Source organism: Ceratotherium simum, chromosome 5 (genome assembly GCF_057802395.1).
Source record: "Ceratotherium simum simum isolate JZ-2026a chromosome 5, ASM5780239v1, whole genome shotgun sequence".
Taxonomy (NCBI): domain Eukaryota; kingdom Metazoa; phylum Chordata; class Mammalia; order Perissodactyla; family Rhinocerotidae; genus Ceratotherium; species Ceratotherium simum.
In genome coordinates this window covers 20,923,631-20,943,131 of record NC_141904.1, presented here as the reverse complement: position 1 = coordinate 20,943,131, position 19,501 = coordinate 20,923,631, and the positions used below count along the sequence as shown (strand labels likewise).

Genomic DNA, 19,501 nt, shown 5'->3' with positions numbered 1-19,501 from the left:
ATGATAAAGCTCAGCATCTTCCCATTAGCTAGAGGACAAAGTGTGTGTATGTGGCAGGGGGATAGTGGCGCTAGAGGAGACTGAAGAGGCAGGCAGTGGTCAGATGGTGAATGACCCATGTAAGCCATGCTGAGGACCTTGAACTTTATCTTCTGGGGAATGAGAAGCTGCCAAAGGCTGTTAAACAAGGGGATGGTGTATTAGTCAGCTTTCCTGCAATAACAAAGAACTCCAAAAATCTCAGGTACTTATAACATTTGTTTCTTCTTCACATTACATGAGGACTGCAGGTTAACTGAGTCTCTGCTCCAGGTTCCAGGCCTGCTCTGCTCCAGGGTTTCCCAGTTTCGGGACTCAGGCTGTGCCCTGATCTCAAATGAGTTTATCTAATGCTAGAGAGGAAGAGCAAGGGCTGAGCTAAAGCATGCACCTGCATTTAAAGCTTCTACTTAGACGTGGCACGTTTCGTATCTCGTACCATTGACTGAGAAAGTCATGTGCCAATCCCAATATCAACAAGGAAGAAAGTCCACTCCCACCATGGGGAAAGGAAAGGGAATATTTGCAAAGAGTAAGCAATCTACCAGGGGAATTAATGTTACAATGATACCAGACTGGGCTATAAAAAACAGACTGGAGTGGGGAGAGGTTGGTGGAGACTAAAGAAGGGAGATGGGCAAGCCTTCTATTAACCTTACACATTCTACTACTTCTGATACACTGTCCATCTTAAAAGAGCCTATGGAGAGTATCAAAGATGATTTAAGCAACTGGAACACAGCCATTCAATCAAAGTGTGAAGCAGTGCAGGCCGTTGCCATATCCAGCCTTTATGGAGTAGCTGTGTGAATAACAATTGGCAATGGAAAGATGCTTTGATCATCGTTTCCGTTGCCAGCCTACCTCTCCACTTCAACTTTGAATACTGTCCATGTTCATTTCCTAACCTTTACGGTTTGTATGGAATCTGTGACTGACGTCAAGAACAGCTAAAGATGAAAAAAAATACCTTTCCCTTTTGTTTTCTCCTCTGCTACCCTGTGATCTCCCTGTCCTCCTCTCTCTCCTGGTATTGGTCCTGTCCTCAGTTCTTCCATTGGCCAAATTCTTATGGTGTGAAGGGCATGGGACCACCATAGCAGGGGGAGGTGAGATGATCTTCCTTCAAACATTATAAGGCTCAATTGTGGAAGAAAGTCATTTGAAAGAGCTGGTATGAGAAGGATGAAATTCACCTAAACTTTGTTTCTAAAATTTTATGGATCTTCCCGCAAACATGATATTATATATATATTGGGATGATATGGTGGAAGAAGTGCATTCACTTTTCCTTTCAAATATTCTTTGAAAAATTTAGTTTTTTAGATGCAGTAGCAACATTTCAAGTGCTCAATAGCCACACGTGGCTAGTGGTTATTGTATACAGAAATATAGAATATTTTCATCATTGCGGAAAATTCTTGGACAGTCCCGAGCTATTCTGCTCCAGCCCCTTTAGGCCTTACCTTGGGGTTTGTTTTCTTGCATTCACTCTGATTTTGGATTGGGAAGAACCCCACTGGTTTTAGCTGCTGTTATTAAGTTGGCCCACTGTGCTTTCTAGTGAGTACCTGTTGAGTATTTTGACGTTCTTCTGTTCTTGGGTCCTTTAATCACTCCATTGATTTCTTCTCACACAGATGCTGATACTATACAGGTTGCATGGCCATTGTGGCTTGTCTTCACTCGCTTGTACTTTGAGGTTCAAGGGGACACCTTATCACCTAACTTTGTTGAAAATGTTGGCCATGGGCTTTTGGTTTTGCTATCTAGCTTCTTTCTCTGTTTTTACATGGGGATTCCAGGAAGATCCAGAAACTGTGCTTCTGATGTAGCAGCTGTTTTCCCCCAAATACTCACAATTAGCATTGTGACAAAATCTCTGGGTGATTTGTGTAGATATTAAATCTTGGGAAGCACTGATAGAGGTTCTGGGACATGACAGGCCCTTAATAAACAGTTGCTCTATAATATACTACTTCTTAAGTATTAGTTCAAGTAGTCCAATGTCTTTCATTATATTTAGACTGAGTTTATGTTAATATTCCATTCCACCTAAGTAAAGACATTTATTTAGAGCGACACACACTAAAGCAAAACCCACTACTCTTGTATTAAATTTCTATGACTCTATTTATTCAACTGCTTAAATTATGTGTACTCTTTTCTGGATGGATATGTCAGAATTATCCTCAATTACATCAAATAAAAATATTATCTGGAAGATCAATAAAGCTTCCCCAACCAGTCAAAGCCATGCATTGCTGTGGGGTAGCTTCTCTTTGCAGAGTCAGGGCAGATTTCAAAGGGTAAATTTAGTTACCTTGAGACAAGACAAAGCCCCAGTTACATTTGCAATCCATTATCAACTGTGCTTCAGAAATCCTCTGGGCCATTCTGGTCGACTTGGACAGATGGCAAGTTTATGGAGTTCAGGTGTAGTTTGCTTCACACACACCTGATGTCAGCCTTCCCTTTCAATGCTCATTCATTCCTTCAGGGATTTATTTGCTTTCTTCTCCACAGTTGGCTGTATTTTGGAAAAAGAAAGGAATGCAAATCAGACTTCTAAGTAAAATGCACCGCTCACTTATTTTTTTCAACTCACCTCCCTAAGCCCCTTTCTCGCTTTTGCATTGCCAGATTTAAGACCTGGGAGTCGAATAAGAGAAAAGTCTTCAAAATGGATTGAAGTGATGAGTTTGAGGTGATATAATTATTCCGATATAGAAATGTCTGGTTGGAAATTGGAGAAAATAAAAACCATAGGTACACAGACGTATAGTTACTAGAACAACAAGTATATAGAGTAGATAGATTTGGAAACCTGTAACAGGATAATCAAACATCTTTCACCCCAAGTGTCATGGTAGTTTCTGTTATCAGATTGTCTCATATTTCAGTTACCTGCCCATTGCAGGCAGGTGCAGTGGGACCACAGCAAGTCCCTTTCCACAAGTTACTGGCTAGTAACCAAAGTCTTCTCCATGTGCTCAAGTGCAAGAAAATATCACTAGGTAAGTGAAACAGGTAAATGGAAAGCAACATGCCTTCGGTGTAGCCTAGAGGATTTCCAAAAAAGAGAATAGTCTTATATGAAAATTAATTGACTACTGAGTTAGCCTCTAGATCTAATTGTTCCTGTCTGTTTAGCAGATAATTCTATGTCTTTTTATAACCTAACACATCCATCACATGTGGCTCAGGTAGACTTATTTCTCCATAAAACCAGGGTTTGACTTCGTGATCAACTCACTGTGCTTAATAGACCACTAACCCCCTTTCACTGCCACGCAACAGAAAAACAAAAGCCAAACTTGCCTGCTTTCCTTTCCTTTTGCCCCAGAGGGTCTCACTGTCTGTGCACCCTGTATTTGCCATGCGTAGCTTGATGTCTCAGGCCTCAGAGATCTTTGAAGGTGGATTATGTTTCCAGATAGGACCTGAAGTAAGCTTGAGAAGTCAGCTGCTGCCGAGAGGCGTCTATCAGAGCTAATAGCCATGATTTCCATGCGAGTCCTTAATGATCTGAAATGCTCTGGTCGGTACAACGTTGAGAGGCGGGATAGAAAGTGTCTTCTCCACTCTGTAAGTTCCTTTTCACTCTTCTAACAGTGTCTTTTCATGAATAGAAGTTCCTAATTTTAATGAAGTCGATTTTATCAGTCCATGACTTTATCATTAGTACTTTTTGCATCTTGTTTAAGAAATCTTTGCCTACCCCAAGAACAGGAAGATATTCTCTTGTTTCTTTTTAGAAGCTTTGTGATTGTATCTTTCACAGTTAGATCCACCTATAATTGATTTTTGTGCATGTGTATGGTGTGAGATAGGAGTCCACATACATTGTTTTCCATATGGATATTCAATTGGCCCAGCCTTATTTGTTAAAAAGATCATCTTTTCCTTCACCACAGTGCAGTTTATCTTTGCATTTATCAAGTGATGAAATATGTGTGGATCTGTTTTTGAGCCCTCTGTTTTGTTCCATTGGTCTATTTTTTCTTCTTTGCCAATATCATTAAGAAATATAACTTTATAAGTTTTGCTCTTTGGTAATACAAGACCTCCAAATTTGTTCTTCAGTTGCCTAGGCTATCCTTGTCCCTTTGCATTTCCATATAAATTTTAGAATCACCTTGTCAATTCCTACAAAAAAGTCTGCTATGATTTTGATTGATGTTGCATTGGGTCTTTATGTCATTCTGGGAAAAATTGGTATCTTCATAATATTGAATCTTTCCATCCATGAATGTGGATCTATCGCCTCCCCCACTTATTTTAGGTCTTCTTTAATTTCTTACCAATGTATTGTGGTTTACCGTGTAGGATCTTGCACATCATTCATTAGATTTATTCCTAAGTATTTGATGTTTTGTGATGTTAATGTAAATGACATTTTAAATTTCATTTTTAAAATGTGTTTGTTGCAGGCTTATAGAAATGACCTTGTATGTACATAATCATATTGAAATGTTTAATGATGGTTTAATGTCTTCTTTTCTAATCTTCATATATATATATATTTTTAACTTTTCCTGGCCTTATTGTTCTGGGTAGCAGCTTCATTACAATATTGAATAGAAGTGGTGATAGTAGGCATCCCTACCTTGTTCTTGATCTCAAAATAAAGGTATAAACTTTCAATATTTCACCAATAAGCATAATATTACCATATATTTTTATAACTTAAAAAAAATCAGATTAAGGAGGCTCTCTTCTAGTCCCAGTGTGCTAAGTTTTCTTCTTTTTAAAAGCACAAATGTGTTTTGAATTTTATCAAATGCTTTTTTCTGCATCTATCAGGATGATGATATATTTTTTCTCTTTTCTTGTATAATGAGGTATATTCCAGTGATTGATTTTCAAATATTGTCAATGTACATTCCTGAAATAAGTTCCACTTGGTCATGGTATATTATCTTTTTAATATATCATCATATTCTATTTTTAATATGTATGTATGTGTATGTGTATTTGGATTTTTTGAATCTATGTTCCTAAAAAATTTGCCTATAAATTTCCTTTCCTGTAATATCCTTGGTGTATTTTCGTATCAAGTTTGTGCTGACTTTATAAAAAGAAGAGATTGAATAAAATTGGTGTTCTTTATTCCTTACATTTTTGAAGGAATTTCCCAGTAAAGCCATCTGACCCTGGAGTTTTCTTTGTGGGAACCTTTAAAAATTTTTTTAAATTATTATTTTAAATAATTGCTATCTCTGTTTAATAGATAAAGGACTATTCAGATTTTCTATTTCTTCTTGTGTCACTTTGGTAAGTTATATTTTTTAAAGACTGTTCATTTTATCCAATTTGTTAAATTTATTGGAGAAAATCATGTTTATAATGTCATCTTAATACTTTCCAATATCTGTGCAGTCTATAGTGTTATACCCTTTTCCATTCCTGTTATTGTTAATCTCTGTGTTTTTTCCTTCTTGTTTTCTTGATCAGTCTTGCTAAAGGTCCATTAAATTTATTAGTCTTTACTGATTTTATTTTTATTGTGTGTTTGTTTCTATTTCATTAATTTTCACTCTTTTTTAATTTCCTTCCTTAAACTTTCTTTAGTTTGACTTGCTGTTCTTTTTCTAGCTTCTCAAGTTGACTTAGATTATAGATGTTAAGGCTTTTTCTTTGTTAATATATGCACTTAATGCTTTCAATTTTGCTATAAGCATTTACTTTAGCTGAATTCAGTGAGTGTTGATATTTTGTACCTTTATTAGCATTCAGTTAAAAATATTTTCTAATATCTGTTGTGATTTCTTATTTGACGCAGGGATTATTTGGATGCGTATTCCTTAATTTTCAAAAAGTTGGAGATTTTGTAGTTTTTTTCTCTCTCTCTATTATTAATGTCTACCTTAATTTCACTGTGGTCAGAGAATATGCTCTGAAGATTTCAATCCTTGAAATCTGTTGAGGCTTGCTTTATGATCCTGTGTGTGGTCAATTATGATGAGTGTTCCATGCATCCTTGAAAAGAATCTGAATTCTGCCATTGTTGAATGCATTTATGTTAACTTGTCAATTGACTCAATTTTGGTAATTGTGTTTAGATTTTCTCTATCCTTATTGGTTTTTTGGGTCTACTTATTCTATCCTCTATTGAAAGAATTGTGTTCAAGTTTTTCACTCTGATTGTGAATTTGTCTATTTTTCCTTTTAATTCTGTCAATTTTTGCTTCATACACACACACAATGTTATTGAGTGTATACAGTTTTAGAATTGTCACATTCTGGTGGTTTGGTTTCTTTATCAATCCACCATCTTAATCTTAGCAGTGGTTCTTGCCTCAAAGTCTACTTTGTCTGATACTAGTATATCTAAACCAGCAATATTTTGATAAGTATTTGCATGATATACCTCTTTCTATCAACTGCTCTGTGTTCTTATATTTAAGTTTTGTTTCATGAGCAGTATATAATTTTTTGCCCAGTCTTATGGTCTTTTTAATTAGAGTACTATCCATTTACATTTAATGCAATTACTCTATATTTGTAATTTTATTTGCCATATTATTTGCTTTCTATACATCCCACTTGTTTTATGTTCCTTTTTCTCTCCTTTCTTGCTTTCTTTTGGTTTGAATTTTTATTTGATATTTTTCTCCTCTAGTAACTTGTTAGTTATACACTTGTCAGCTATACGTTATTTTACTATTCTTTTGGTGATAACCGTAACAATTATAACATGCATCCTTGACTTATTACAATCTAGTAAAGATTATTACTTTTGCCACTTTCTCAATAATGCAAGGACCTTAAAATACTTTAACTCTGTTTATCCTTTTATGTCTTTGCATTATTTTTGACAAGAAATGTTACTCTACATGATTTTTAAACCCCACGAGCTATTCTTAATATTATTTTATAGAGTTAATATTGATTTATACATACTTACAAAGTCACTCTTTCTAGTGGCCTTCATTCCTTCTCGCACTCCTTGTTTCTGTCTGGCATCATCTTTCTTGTGTTGGAAGAACTACGTTTTAGGATTTTAGTGCTTTCTTGCTAGCAATAAATTCTCTCAGTTTTTGTCTAAAAATGTCTTTATTTCACCTTTATTTGAAGGAAATTTTTTCTGGGTATAGACATCTAAATATGTGCTACTACACCAGATACCATTTTATAGTCTTACAGATGGATGCAAAATTTATTGAGCTCCAAATAATTTTCATAATTTATAATGTTCACATTGATCTTGGTATTCTAGTCAGTATTATATGATTTCTCTTAATATCCCCCTTCTTTCTAGCATTCTGTAATGAAATAGTCCAGGATTTGGAACGACAAATACCTTAATTTGAGAGTCAGTCAAGGTCACCTGTGTGACCTTGGCCTAGTCATTTAACTACTCTGAGCCCGGTTCCTTATGTATAAAATGGGAAAATTATAACATTGGCTCTATTTCACTGGGAAGTTATGAGGCTCTGTTGAGATATATATGAAAGTGCTTTATAAAATGTAAAGTACAGTTGGAAATTTTTAGTGTTATTATTTACTGAAACAGAAACATTCTCAGTGTATATATCCGGAATTCTCTTACAAATGCACATTTTCATGAACATCCACAAAATAATTAAAATGGTAGTATTCATGTATGTATTTATTTGTACATACCCTTCCTTGTATGAGAAAGGATTAAGGACAGTGTTAAAAGTTACATAAAACACAGCTTACACAAGGTCAATCACAAATTTATTTCTAATCTTTCAAGCAACTAACATGAAAAGGGAGACCTGACCAATCACATAATTCATAATGCCCATAAGACAAAAATAACCCATTATTCAGAGGAAGTACAGTTCTTTCTTAACACTGAGTTCAGGCAGGAATTTCCCGTTAGTTTTTTTTTTGATGTAGAGTTATTTAAAAGATTTTTCTGCTGGTGTAGAGGTTACTGATTTGCATGGTTTATCCAAATCAGTGTTGGACTGATCTAGAATTTTAATATTCTGCTTCATACCCTCGAAGGGAGAATTATACATTTTAATGTGAGCTGCAAGTAGCTGCTTTTCCACCCTACTTGCAAATGGATTCTATTCAGAAAACTAATAAAGAATGCCAGTTTCCTTTTCAAAATGCTTGGATACGCGTTAGAGGGAAGGTGAGGCTGATAAATTAAAATTTTATTTTGCATATATAACGTTAACAAAGCTGCCTTAGGAAGACAATATTTAGCTGCATTTTCTTTTTCCTTCATAGAGGTTAATTAAAAAATTCTTTACTATATTGATCAAATGTTTATTGAGTCCTTCATATATGCAGGCATATTCCTGTTGGTTTGTTTGCTCTCTGCTGATAAAAATTGATCATTCAGACTTATATTTTGTGCTTTCTTCTTTAACTTTTTCCTCTTTTTTTAGTCAACATGTTTGAATGGAAAAGAACAGTATGGAACTGAAGCTTTTAAACAAACAACTAAAGTGTCTGTTAGTGCCTCACAACAGTGCCCTAACACATCTGAGGTTTTGTATGAGGATCACGTTTAAAATAGGACATTTGTTCCGTATTTAAATTCTTTGACTTTGTCTTCAGGTCTCTGGCATGCATTTTATATGAGATGTGCTGCATGAATCATGCATTCACTGGCTCCAATTTCTTGTCCATTGTTTTAAAAATTGTTGAAGGCGACACACCTTCTCTCCCTGAGAGATACTCAAGAGAACTGAACTCCGTCATGGAATGGTATGGAAATAAATATAGTGCCACAGAAACAGTTTTAAATTGTATTTATATTTTAGTTGATTTGAAAAAAAATTTTCTTTTTAAACATTACAGCATGTTGAACAAGAATCCGTCGTTGAGACCATCTGCTATAGAAATTTTAAAAATCCCTTACATTGATGAACAACTACAGGTATTTAAAATGAAAGCGATACCGGGAAACATGTATTAACATTTATATACACTCTACGACTTGAAGATATGCTGTGGGAATAAGATGCATTAAGAATCAGTCAGAGAGGAGAAATAATATTTCTTTAAAAGCTGAGGGAAATTATTAGTCAGGATGATCTCTTTGCAAAAGCAAGTGTGTGAACTCCAGTTCCCTGGTGCCCCAGATGTGAGAAGTTAGGATTGTGATTTTCTGCCTAAACTCGCCATCTGCCCTTAGAGCTCTTGGTTAACAAATCTTACCTCAACGTGTTGTAAATATATCCCTGCTAGGACAACAATGTACTAATAGTCATACTGAAAATGGGGGGCTTCATTGAGCCTTTGTTATTCCACTCCTTTATTATATATCTCAATAATACTTTTTATTGATTAGGTGAGTTTATTTTGCTTTCCTGTAGATTAGAAAATTTGATGCAGAGAATCTGCCTCCGGTGGTAAGAAAAAAGCCGATGGTACCCTCCCAGGAGGGTTTTTTTAACTTCTTAGGCTTTTACAATACAAATTTCCTCAGGCGAATTTCCTTTAATTTTATGAATAGCTTTAAGAGGACCCACAAAGCAGTCATTGACCTTTAAAAATGTGCACACATTTTCATCAGTGTCGAGTTCCAAATCCTCAGAAATCAAGGTGCTGACCTGATGTGCATTCGGTAGCTGAGTTCAGGGCTCTGAGCTGACACTGGGGTACTCAAATGGAAGGAACAGATGTGGCTCCTGTCCCTCAGAAGCTTGACTGGTAGTAAGAGAACCCATTAACCAAGAAAAAGTAAGCCAATGAATACAATGGTTATTAATTATCAGGAGCCCTAGGAAGAAAGCAAACAAGATGCTGTAAAATAAGGGAGGGGGAGAGGCTTTGATGGTCAAAGAAAGCGTAGGTGACATTTTGACACCAATGAGATGTGAGAAGCAGCCAGCAGTGTAAAGAGCCTAGAAAGTGTTGTCATCACAGGCAATAACTGGTACAAAGGCCTGAATTAGGTCATGTTCCCTGGAGGGAGATATGGAGGGGAGAGTTCTTGTGCAAGAATGTGCTCCCAGGGGAAACCCCTAGGTAGGGGGGTTAGCAGGACAGGAGAGGGGAGGTGGGCGGAAGTTCCCTGTCCTTCCAGCTCTCCCTCTGTAGAGGCAAAGCCGGCTCCACTAGCCGGGGAGCAGGCCTCTGAAAAAGAGGCACAGGGGCTGGCTGTTGGGATCAAAACCACATTGAAGGGCTGTGAGCATAACAAAAAAAGTCGAAAGGGCTCCAAGGGGATCTGCTGGGACTAGGGTGAGGCAAGTGAGGCATTTGCCCTGGGATAAAATTAAAGAGTGAACCAAAAACTCAGTAAACAGAATAAAAAATATTTTAATGCAATATTTTAAAAATCAAAATTAATGCTAAAAATCCATGGCAACAAAATATTGAAAGTTTGAAGACAGGGTCCAGCAGGGCTAGGATTAGGGTGAGGCGAGTGAGGTGGAAGGATGCCAGTTCAGGGTTGGATCCTATCTTTATTTCAACTTTTGATGTATTCTTCACGGCTTTTTTAGCATTAATTTTAACTTTTTTATAATTTGCATTAAAATATTGTTTATTTCGGTTATTGAGCTCTTTGGTGCCCTCTTACATTTTGCACCTGAGGTGAGAGCCTCACTCATCTCACCCTGGTCCTGGCCCTGGGGGTGGGGACACTGTCCACTTCAGGCCCAGAGGTGAGAGAGAGTAGTGTGTTCTTGGAGCTGAGGGAAGGCCTGCCCAAGGCTGGGGAACGGGGACTGAGAGAGCACGCCGTGCAAGATGGAGTTGGGGAGGTGGGCGGGAGCTGACCCAGCAGGATCTTGTCGCATAAGTTACCGTGAAATTTTGTGTAACCCTTTATATAAGGAATAGTAGTTACCAGTGGGTTTTGTTTTCAAGCTCTCAGACATGGTCAATAATACTGCAAAGCAGAAAAGGCACCTGGTAGTTTTACGCCCTTTCATCCCTGAAGAGGAGTCTTTAAGGTGTCTTAAGGGTTATGTTTTTTTTCAGCACCTGATGTGTAGATATTCGGAAATGACTCCGGAAGACAAGAATTTGAATTGTCAGAAGGAGGCTACTCATATAGTTAATGCTGTGTAAGTAATCTCTTTGTTTTTAAAAAGCCCATTGAGCGTAAATGTTAAATGCATTTGTCTTTAAAAATCTATTAGTGCTAAACTGACTGCATGGAGTATCCTAGAATCCGCTTAAGGCTTGCCAAGAAATTAAGGAGCTTCAGTAACTTGGCCTTGCAAAGCCCTTTGCCCCAGGTGGTAGCAAATTGAAATCATAAAAGTTTAAACCCCTGCACAGCTTACAGATCTGCAGGGTAGCGCTGTAGTTGCCTTATAAGTATATAGAGAAATTAATATCTCAAACATTTAGTGATATTTATGCTAATGAACGTTCCGTATTAAGCATAAATGGCTTTCACATGTTGTTTGTTTAATAGGAATTGGCAGAGTGTCTATTGAAAAGACAGCATGTGGAGTCATGAAAATACAATTGAAAATAAGCCAAAATTCACTTTCTTGAGATATACATAAAAACTAGACAATGTATTTCACAAAGAACCATAATTATTTCCTGGCCTAAGTTGTCTCTCCTACCTCATTCAAAATACCTGTGCTGTAACTTACAAGAGCCCAGAATACTAGGTTACTTCAGAACAGCCATGTAGAGCTGTGCAGACTACATATGGAACAACTCCCGGGGGCACCACTTATAAAGACCAAATCTATAATTTTTGCTGAAGGAATCTTCTATTTAATTTTATAAGGACCTGATGAGAATGGCAGTCCTTCTCCAGGGTTGTGCAAGGTGGTGGGGTGAGAACAGTAGCCCTCATTAAGTAGCCCAGATCTTCAAGACCACATAGTATAAATATGCTTCTCTAACACCAGTCCGGTGGTTTCTCAACTGCACCATATTTGTTTTCCATCTTCACATTCACAACTGAAGAAACTGGTCCATCAAAGATATTAATTCTTTGTTTAATGCATGATCTCCAGGTAAAATACACTGCACCTCAAGGGATGAATTTTTAAGTGTGCTTCCTATAACCAAATTTTCTTGGGTTGCTACCTATTCTTTCAAGAAAGCTCAGAACTTCTTTTATTTTATTTTTATTTTAAACTGGAGATGTGATAGTAGTAGATATCTTATTTTTAAAGTACTGGACTAATTTTAGCTATCGCTTTGCACTGCAATTGTGAAACAGTGTGCCTGACACTGCTTACAATTAGAGTCTGCTAGAATCCAATTGTTTGGATGGTATTTCACATTATGAAACATTGATTTCAAATCGTCACTGTTATTTTGAGGATCTATGACTATATTTTCAGGAGATCTATTTGATCTTACAAAATAGGGGATGTATATTCCTGAAAATTGCACGTCCCCTGGAGGCTCTGGGCTGGATGGTATCCCAGAGGGAGGAGACCTGCCTACAGTAGTCATTACAATTTTCTCGTAGTGTTTCTCGAGGAGGAAGTTGAGTACAAAAAGTGTTCTGCAGTATTGAGCCCTAACCAAGTCAGGCACAGAAACAAATGTCATTGAGAATGTGGTTGTAGACCTTTGAATATGTGGTTAATGTAAGCGCATTTGTTCAACTGAAGAAAGAGGCTCTTAAATAATAACATGGGCTAACATTTTTGGGGTCATGATCCTACACTTGGCTCTGTTATAAGCACATTACGTGAATTGACTCATTTAAACTCACAACAACCCTGTGAAGTAGGTATTATTATTATTATTATTTGTTATCATTATTATTATTATTTTAATGATCATAGAGCCATTAAGTAACTTGCCCAAGGGCGTATAGCATATAACCTGAGAGGTAGGATTTGAACCCAGAGAATGTTATTAGCCTGTGCAATTAACCACTATGCCATGCTGCCATAAAAATGCCCTGTATTAAGCCTAGACTAGAAGACATATTCAATAAGATTTAGCTATTCTAATAATACCATTTTTGGATACTTTTAATGTGTCAGACACTTTGAATACATTATCTCATATAGTTCTCACTATAGCCCATTCTTTATGGATGAGAAAACTGAATTTCAGAGAGGTTCAGTTACTCACCCACGGCTGCAGAGCTAGTTAATGGTGGAGATGGGATTCAAATCCTGCCTGTTTCCTAAGATTGTGTCCTATCCACATGGTTGAATTGGTCTGCCAGTCCATTTACTTCTTAATGGCCAAGATCTTAATTTGTCTTATGTTATGAAAACCAGTCATAGGCAATTAAATGAGCAGAAATTTGGAAAGTACATAATTTACTTTTAAACAAAAATCTAATTTGAAATATACTGCCAATTAACCACAGTTCTGGTTGGCTCATTACCTACCCAGAGTTTATTGGTTTTTGCCTGGCCTGTCTCAAGATGCTTTTCTCCGTGGTGTAATGATACTTCTGTAAAATATTTGTTTAATTTTTCTGAGCATCTTTGGGATGGGTTGCATGTGGGGAATCTTTATTATCTATAGGCAAAAAAAGATCCACCTGCAGACTCTGCGGGCGCTGTCTGAAGTGCAGAAAATGACACCAAGAGAAAGGATGCGGCTGAGGAAGCTCCAGGCAGCTGATGAGAAGGCCAGGAGGCTGAAGTAAGCTGCCTTTCCTTAGGGTGCCCTGGGCCCTCGGCCACTTCCCAAGGCTCTAAAGGAATTTACTGAAGACAAGCAAAAACCAAAACGCACATACTCATTATATATTTATCTGTTTACTCATTCGCTTGTTTGCTCAAAAGATAATTGTTGAGCCATAGATGGTTATTGGATGCCAGGTGCTATTAATACCAGGTTTTCAGTCCTGTGTGAAGAGAAAAACTGAGTATCAGGGAGGCTATTAGTAATGAAAATACAGAGTCAGCCTCCAAATGAAGCCTTATTGTTGCCAACGCCTCCTGTACATACTCCAGTGAGCGGGTAAAAGGCGGCTTTCACTGTCCCATCCTCATTCCCAGATGTTTGCTGTAGCCCCTATGCCAGGAGACCTAACTCTTCTATGTGGGGAAGAATATAGTGGCAGGAAATTGTTGGCCTTAGCAGATTGGAAACAGAACTGTGTTCTGTCAAGTGAAGCCCTTTGAAAAGTCTCTGCCCAAGGCAGTGCTGCTGGTGGGAGATATCACTGGTGATTAGAGTATTTACATGAAAAATGGGAATTCCATAGAGCCCAGAATCCCAGTTTCTCAAAGACCGATTTTTCAGTTGATAGATTATCCGATTTCCTAATTTTTTTCTTCTTTCTTCTTCTGCCAACTTTTTGGTAGCTTAGAAGCCCCAACGAAGAACTAGAGAGACAGAAAAGACCTGAAACTCAAATCTGTTTGTTTTGTGCCCTTGTTAACATAACTAAAAAATGATTTAGAGGTGTCCTTGTGCTTACAGTGAATATCATGATGAACCACGTAAGAATCTGTGAGACTATTTTCCCTTAACACATGCTTTCTTTAGTAAATGTGGAAAAAGGTTTCCATCAAAGTACATCATGGGTGGTAGTGTGCTGGTAAATGTTGAACAACCACCTCTGGGGTTGTGGGAGGGTGGGGGTGGCTGCTGATTTCTTTGATGTAAATACTCCCACTATTGGCCAATTTCTAGCTATACCAATGTGATATCGTTGAATGTTCAGTTGGGAAGATATGTACATCATCTGCTCTTGGGAGCTGGTGCGAGTTGGTTTCTGCAAACCACTATACCACTGAGTGTGGGTTTTACTGAGAAAATATATTCATTTAAATTGTTTGAGCCATTGCATCAGCTCACAGTCCCAAACTTGTTTCTAATACCTCAGAAATGGCAATATTTCCAAGTACCATGATTCATGTTGTTGGTTGAGGGTAAAAGAAAATTAAATCTCTGACAGGAATAGATTAAAAAGACTAATTACTTACATGCACATTACAAATTATTTTTCAGATTAAAACTGTTTTTTGTACACAAAGGAAAGTCATAGATCTTTCACGTGACATTTAATATTTTTCTTATTTAAAGCCAATGGCTTTTAAATAAAATTTGGTCTTGATTTTATGAATGACTTACATCGGAATTGTTTTTGATCATTATTTCTAGGACTCGAGTGGTCATGCGTTTTAGCTAGAAAACAGCTGTATTGACAGAAGGGTTATAATGTCTTGTCTGTAAAACCCATTTTATAGACAGGAAAACTTGACTTCAGGCATGTTCAGTGACTTTTCAAAAAATCTAAGTATAAATTAGCACATGAGTACTCACAAGAACTCAAATCTTTCTTCCAGTTTAGTAGCAAGTCTATTAAATTCACTGTCCTGTAGTAGAGGAAACAAAGAAAATGTGTCTGAGAAAAATTCCCCTCCCTAGTGAGTCTCAAATTCTTTTCCATAAATTCTTTGAAATGTAGCTCTATTTTTCCATGTTTATGCGTCTGTTCATCCTGAAAGCAGTTGTTGAGTTATTAGTATGTGTTAGGCACTGTGCTGGGCATCGGGGACACACACCCCTGTCGTCGCAGTCAGAGAATACACAGGGATCAGTACAATCTTCTGCTGCTTTTAGGAGTTCTAAGGGTGAATAAGGAGCCAGAACATTCTTGCATGTGCTTTGAAAGAGAATCAAATGGATGCTGCACTGCACACCTCTTGATGAGGGAGAGATCCCTTGACCTGGCTTCCCAACACCCTAGTTTGCCTGTTGAAACAGGGCTCACATTTTCTTGCATAATACAGATGTGGTTTTAGCAAATTGCAGCTATTTTTCTGTGTTCACTTTAAATTTGCAGAAAGCTTGTGGAAGAAAAATATGAAGAAAATAACAAACGAATGCAAGAATTGAGATCTCGGAACTTTCAACAGCTAAGTGTTGATGTACTCCATGTGAGTACTCTCTTACTTTAAATTTTACATAAAACCTTTTCTTGCTCCAGATTCTTCAGATTCATGGGCCAGTTGGGTAGGGAAAAGGACAAGGTAGCAAAAAAAAGCATCCAGATCAACTTTGCCCAATTCCAGGGAGGATATACTGGGGTTCATTTTAGAATGTAGGCCAATTGTTAGTGACTACAGTAATTCAAAGCAGCTGTACTTAGAGATAGATAGATCAATAGATTCATACAACAAATATTGAGTGCCTACTGTGTATGAGATAACTTCATCAGGGCTGAATGAACAGTTGATGGGTTAAAATTGTGACTTTGCGGAACAGAGGTGTGTCTATCTAATTTTGAATTTCAGTGATGCTGTTGTTGCTTTTCCTCTTTAGTGCATTGTTCTCTTTCTTATTTTTTATTCTTTCTCTTTTTGTTTTCTGTCTCCCTTCCATATCATTGTGCATTGTGTTAATAACCCTTTTCAAACTTTGAAGAATTACCATAGATATCCAATAATAAATAGGGTTGCAGATTCACATGAAATCAACCCCAAATTCTCGTCCTCTGCATCCCAAGCCCCTGAATAGCAAATACCATTTTCTCTAATGGTTAAAAATATCTTCATGGGGGGCCTGCCGGTGGCGTAGTGGTTAAGTTCGTGTGCTCCGCTTCAGCGGCCCTGGGTTCCGCAGGTTCAGATCCCGGGTGCGGACCTATGCACCACTCATCAAGCCATCTTGTGGCAGCATCCCACATAAAATGGGGCACAGATGTTAGCTCAGGACCAATCTTCCTCAACAAAAAGAGGAGAATTGGCAACAGAGGTTAGCTAAGGGCTAATCTTCCTCACACACACAAAAATCTTCATAGGCCTTCTTGTAGGCTCTGAAACTTAAAGTAGTCTTCTTTCAGGGTTGTGTTTGGACAATAGACATCAACACCAGTCTCCTGGCTCTTCTGGTAAAAGCAACTTGGGAAGGAGTCATTTTTATGGAGAACTTTACTGTCTCAAATTCTGCTTGTCCATTCATTGGAGATCCCTGCATCTGAGGGAGATTCTTTCCTTTAGCAGGAAGAACCAACCCCCCTGAGGCTGTGTGGATGGTCCCTGAAGTATGGGGACGTTCATTCTGCTGTGGCTCAGGAATCAGAGGGCTCCAAACCCTGGGGCGTGCGGGGCCCCCAGCAGAGCTCACTATCAGCCAGGCAGAGCCTAGGAATGCTTGTTTTCTGCCTCCTTCTGGGAGGTAATCCACCTTTCTTAATTATTTAGTGGTTGTGAGTGATTTCAAGTTCTGAAAACCCGAAGTTGGACCAGACAGAGGGCCCAGCCTTCTCTGATCTCAAGAGTCTCCCTCTGTTAGAGCCTTTAGCAGACAATGTGCAGACGCTGGCATTAAGTGCTCTATCCCACCCCCCCTTTCTCCACCCATCTCTCACTCCGTTAAATGAAGCCAGCTGTGAGATCTGTTGCAGGCCCCAGAGACGTGGGAGATGGGATCGTTCCTGCTCATGGAGCCTGGTGTATGGAGAAATTGCTGGCTGAAAGGGCATAGGGTCAGCAGCAGTGTCGGATCCTGCTCAGAGAAGGGTCTTGATGCTACCTCTGTGTGGAAGGACCCAAGCCCCCTTCTAACACTGGGCACCTTTCTTCAGTTCCCCAGACACTTTCCCCTGAAATGATAACTTGTGAATGTGGGTCATCTTCCCTGGGTCTGTCGGCTTTCTTCCCCACAGGACTGAGAACTGCAGATTCCCACAGACCCTCACAAGGAGTCTGGCAGGATAAGAGTTCTGTGTTTGTTACTATGTGTGAACTACTCGTTCAATCAGCTGATAGAAACTGGAACTTTTTTCTGGAATGCTCAGGGACCCCTGCTTCTATGGGATTTTACCCCCAGAGATTGGGAATTGAGAAGTACAGATGTAGTAGTATTTGTTTTATAAAACCTAAATAACTTTCTTTATTCTTGAAGTTACCATATGGCAAATAAAAATGTAGTTTCAAGTATGAGATTACATTTTAGTGTCTTACTTAACTTTTTTGCTTTTCTTCATTGACCCTTCAAAATAATCATTTTTGTGTTATTTTCATTTATCAGCGTTATTATCAGTGTTAAGCAATTAGCACTATATAAAGTCCTGATCCTTTTATAAACCAAGGTCCTTGGGGGGGATCCCGAAGTAACTTAAGACTGAGACCACATGGCAGGCGGAATCTCAGGAGATTTTATTAGCTCTATATTATCCCATAGAACATGGGAGCTAGAGGATAGTCCATATCTCGGCCCAACTCAGACAAAGAAAGTGAGGATTTCACAAAGATTTTGTGAAGTGCCAACTCATAACTTCCACAGTGTCTACCTACTGCTTCCCAATTCCGTCCCCTTTCCATCAGCAAGGAGCAAAGAGGGAAGTGCCTGATGCTGTCTTGGCCAGAGACATTGGTTCGTTCTTTGATTGTCTGAGATTCAGTAGCACCAACATCTTTGGCCCTGAGCATTCCAGAAGCATATTTCCTAAGTTTGCATATTGATGAGAGCAGGAAATGCTCCAAGCAGATAATTGGCTCTTGAAGATAACATCCTCTTCTAGCTGGTTCAGTCCTGTTGACAGGGTCGCTCAGCAGCTCCAGGTCTCTTGCCCTCTTTTGTGCAATTACCTCAGCCATTTCCCTCTGACCCATCGTTGGCATCCCACCTTCTGTCTTTCAAATGTCACCTCCTCTTCAGGAAAACCTTCTTTGACCTCTCAGGTCCACAATCCACTGGCCCTCCTCCAAGTTCTTATGGCTTATAGCAATATTCTCAAATTTCAGAATGCACCAGAATCACCAGTTGGTCTTGTTGAAATGCAGAGTCTGATTTGGTTGGTCTGCGGTGGGGCCTGGGATGCTGCATTTCTAACAAGCTCCCTGATGATTCTGATGCTGCTGGTCCAGGACCACACTCTGATTAATAATGGACAGAAATTGGGCCTCTTGAAAGCAGCAGTTCATCTTCAGACGAAGGAAGACCTGGAAAAGCCATGATGAACAGACCTTCTTATAATCTTTTTAGGAAAAAAAGCATTTAATGGGAACAGAAGAAAAGGAGGAGCAACCTGAGGGAAGGCTTTCTTGTTCGCCCCAGGAGGAGGAAGAGAGGAGGCCAGGCAGAGCAGAGGCAAGTTTAATCATGTTCACAAGAGTGAGGCAGGTGTAGTGATATTCAGAGAACAAAGGTGGGAGAAAACAGGAAGCTGAACACTTTGCAGAGGACTGAAGGGTTTTAAACATCTCAGGAAAAGGCATTATTGAGCTGAAAAAGATGAGATAAAATATAAGAAAGAAACTGGATTAATCAGATGCAAGAGGCTGAAGAAAAACTTGATAAAGAAGGAGAAAAGGAAGGATGAGGAAAATGTTCCTGTCTTTGCCCTTATATGCATATTTATGATTTATCATTTCTTCCTGATCTCATTGGGGCTCTGTTCTCTATTTCTTTTTCCTTCTCTCTTGCCAGCTGAAGCAAACCACTTTATTTTTCGAAATCAATTGTAGGAGATAGAATCAGAGTAAGGGGAGAAAATGGGCTGGCTCTGTTACCTCTTAAACATGTCATAAAAATTCTCTGAGGCATTTAGGAGAATGGCTTGTTTTGTTTTTCAGACCCTAACTGACAGGGCCTTTTATTTTGGCAGGGATTTTCT

The 19,501-nt window shown here is 38.4% G+C and overlaps 1 protein-coding gene across 1 annotated transcript in view; it reads left to right on the top strand.

Annotated features, from left to right (window-relative positions):
- Positions 1-19,501, top strand: part of NEK11 (NIMA related kinase 11) — a 233,818-nt gene that overhangs the window by 87,751 nt on the left and 126,566 nt on the right. The window contains exons 7-11 of the mRNA XM_014789660.2: positions 8,587-8,736; positions 8,830-8,908; positions 10,963-11,048; positions 13,450-13,569; positions 15,725-15,818. Of these exons, the coding sequence (XP_014645146.2) occupies positions 8,587-8,736; positions 8,830-8,908; positions 10,963-11,048; positions 13,450-13,569; positions 15,725-15,818 (529 nt within the window). The remainder of the gene's footprint in view (positions 1-8,586; positions 8,737-8,829; positions 8,909-10,962; positions 11,049-13,449; positions 13,570-15,724; positions 15,819-19,501) is intronic.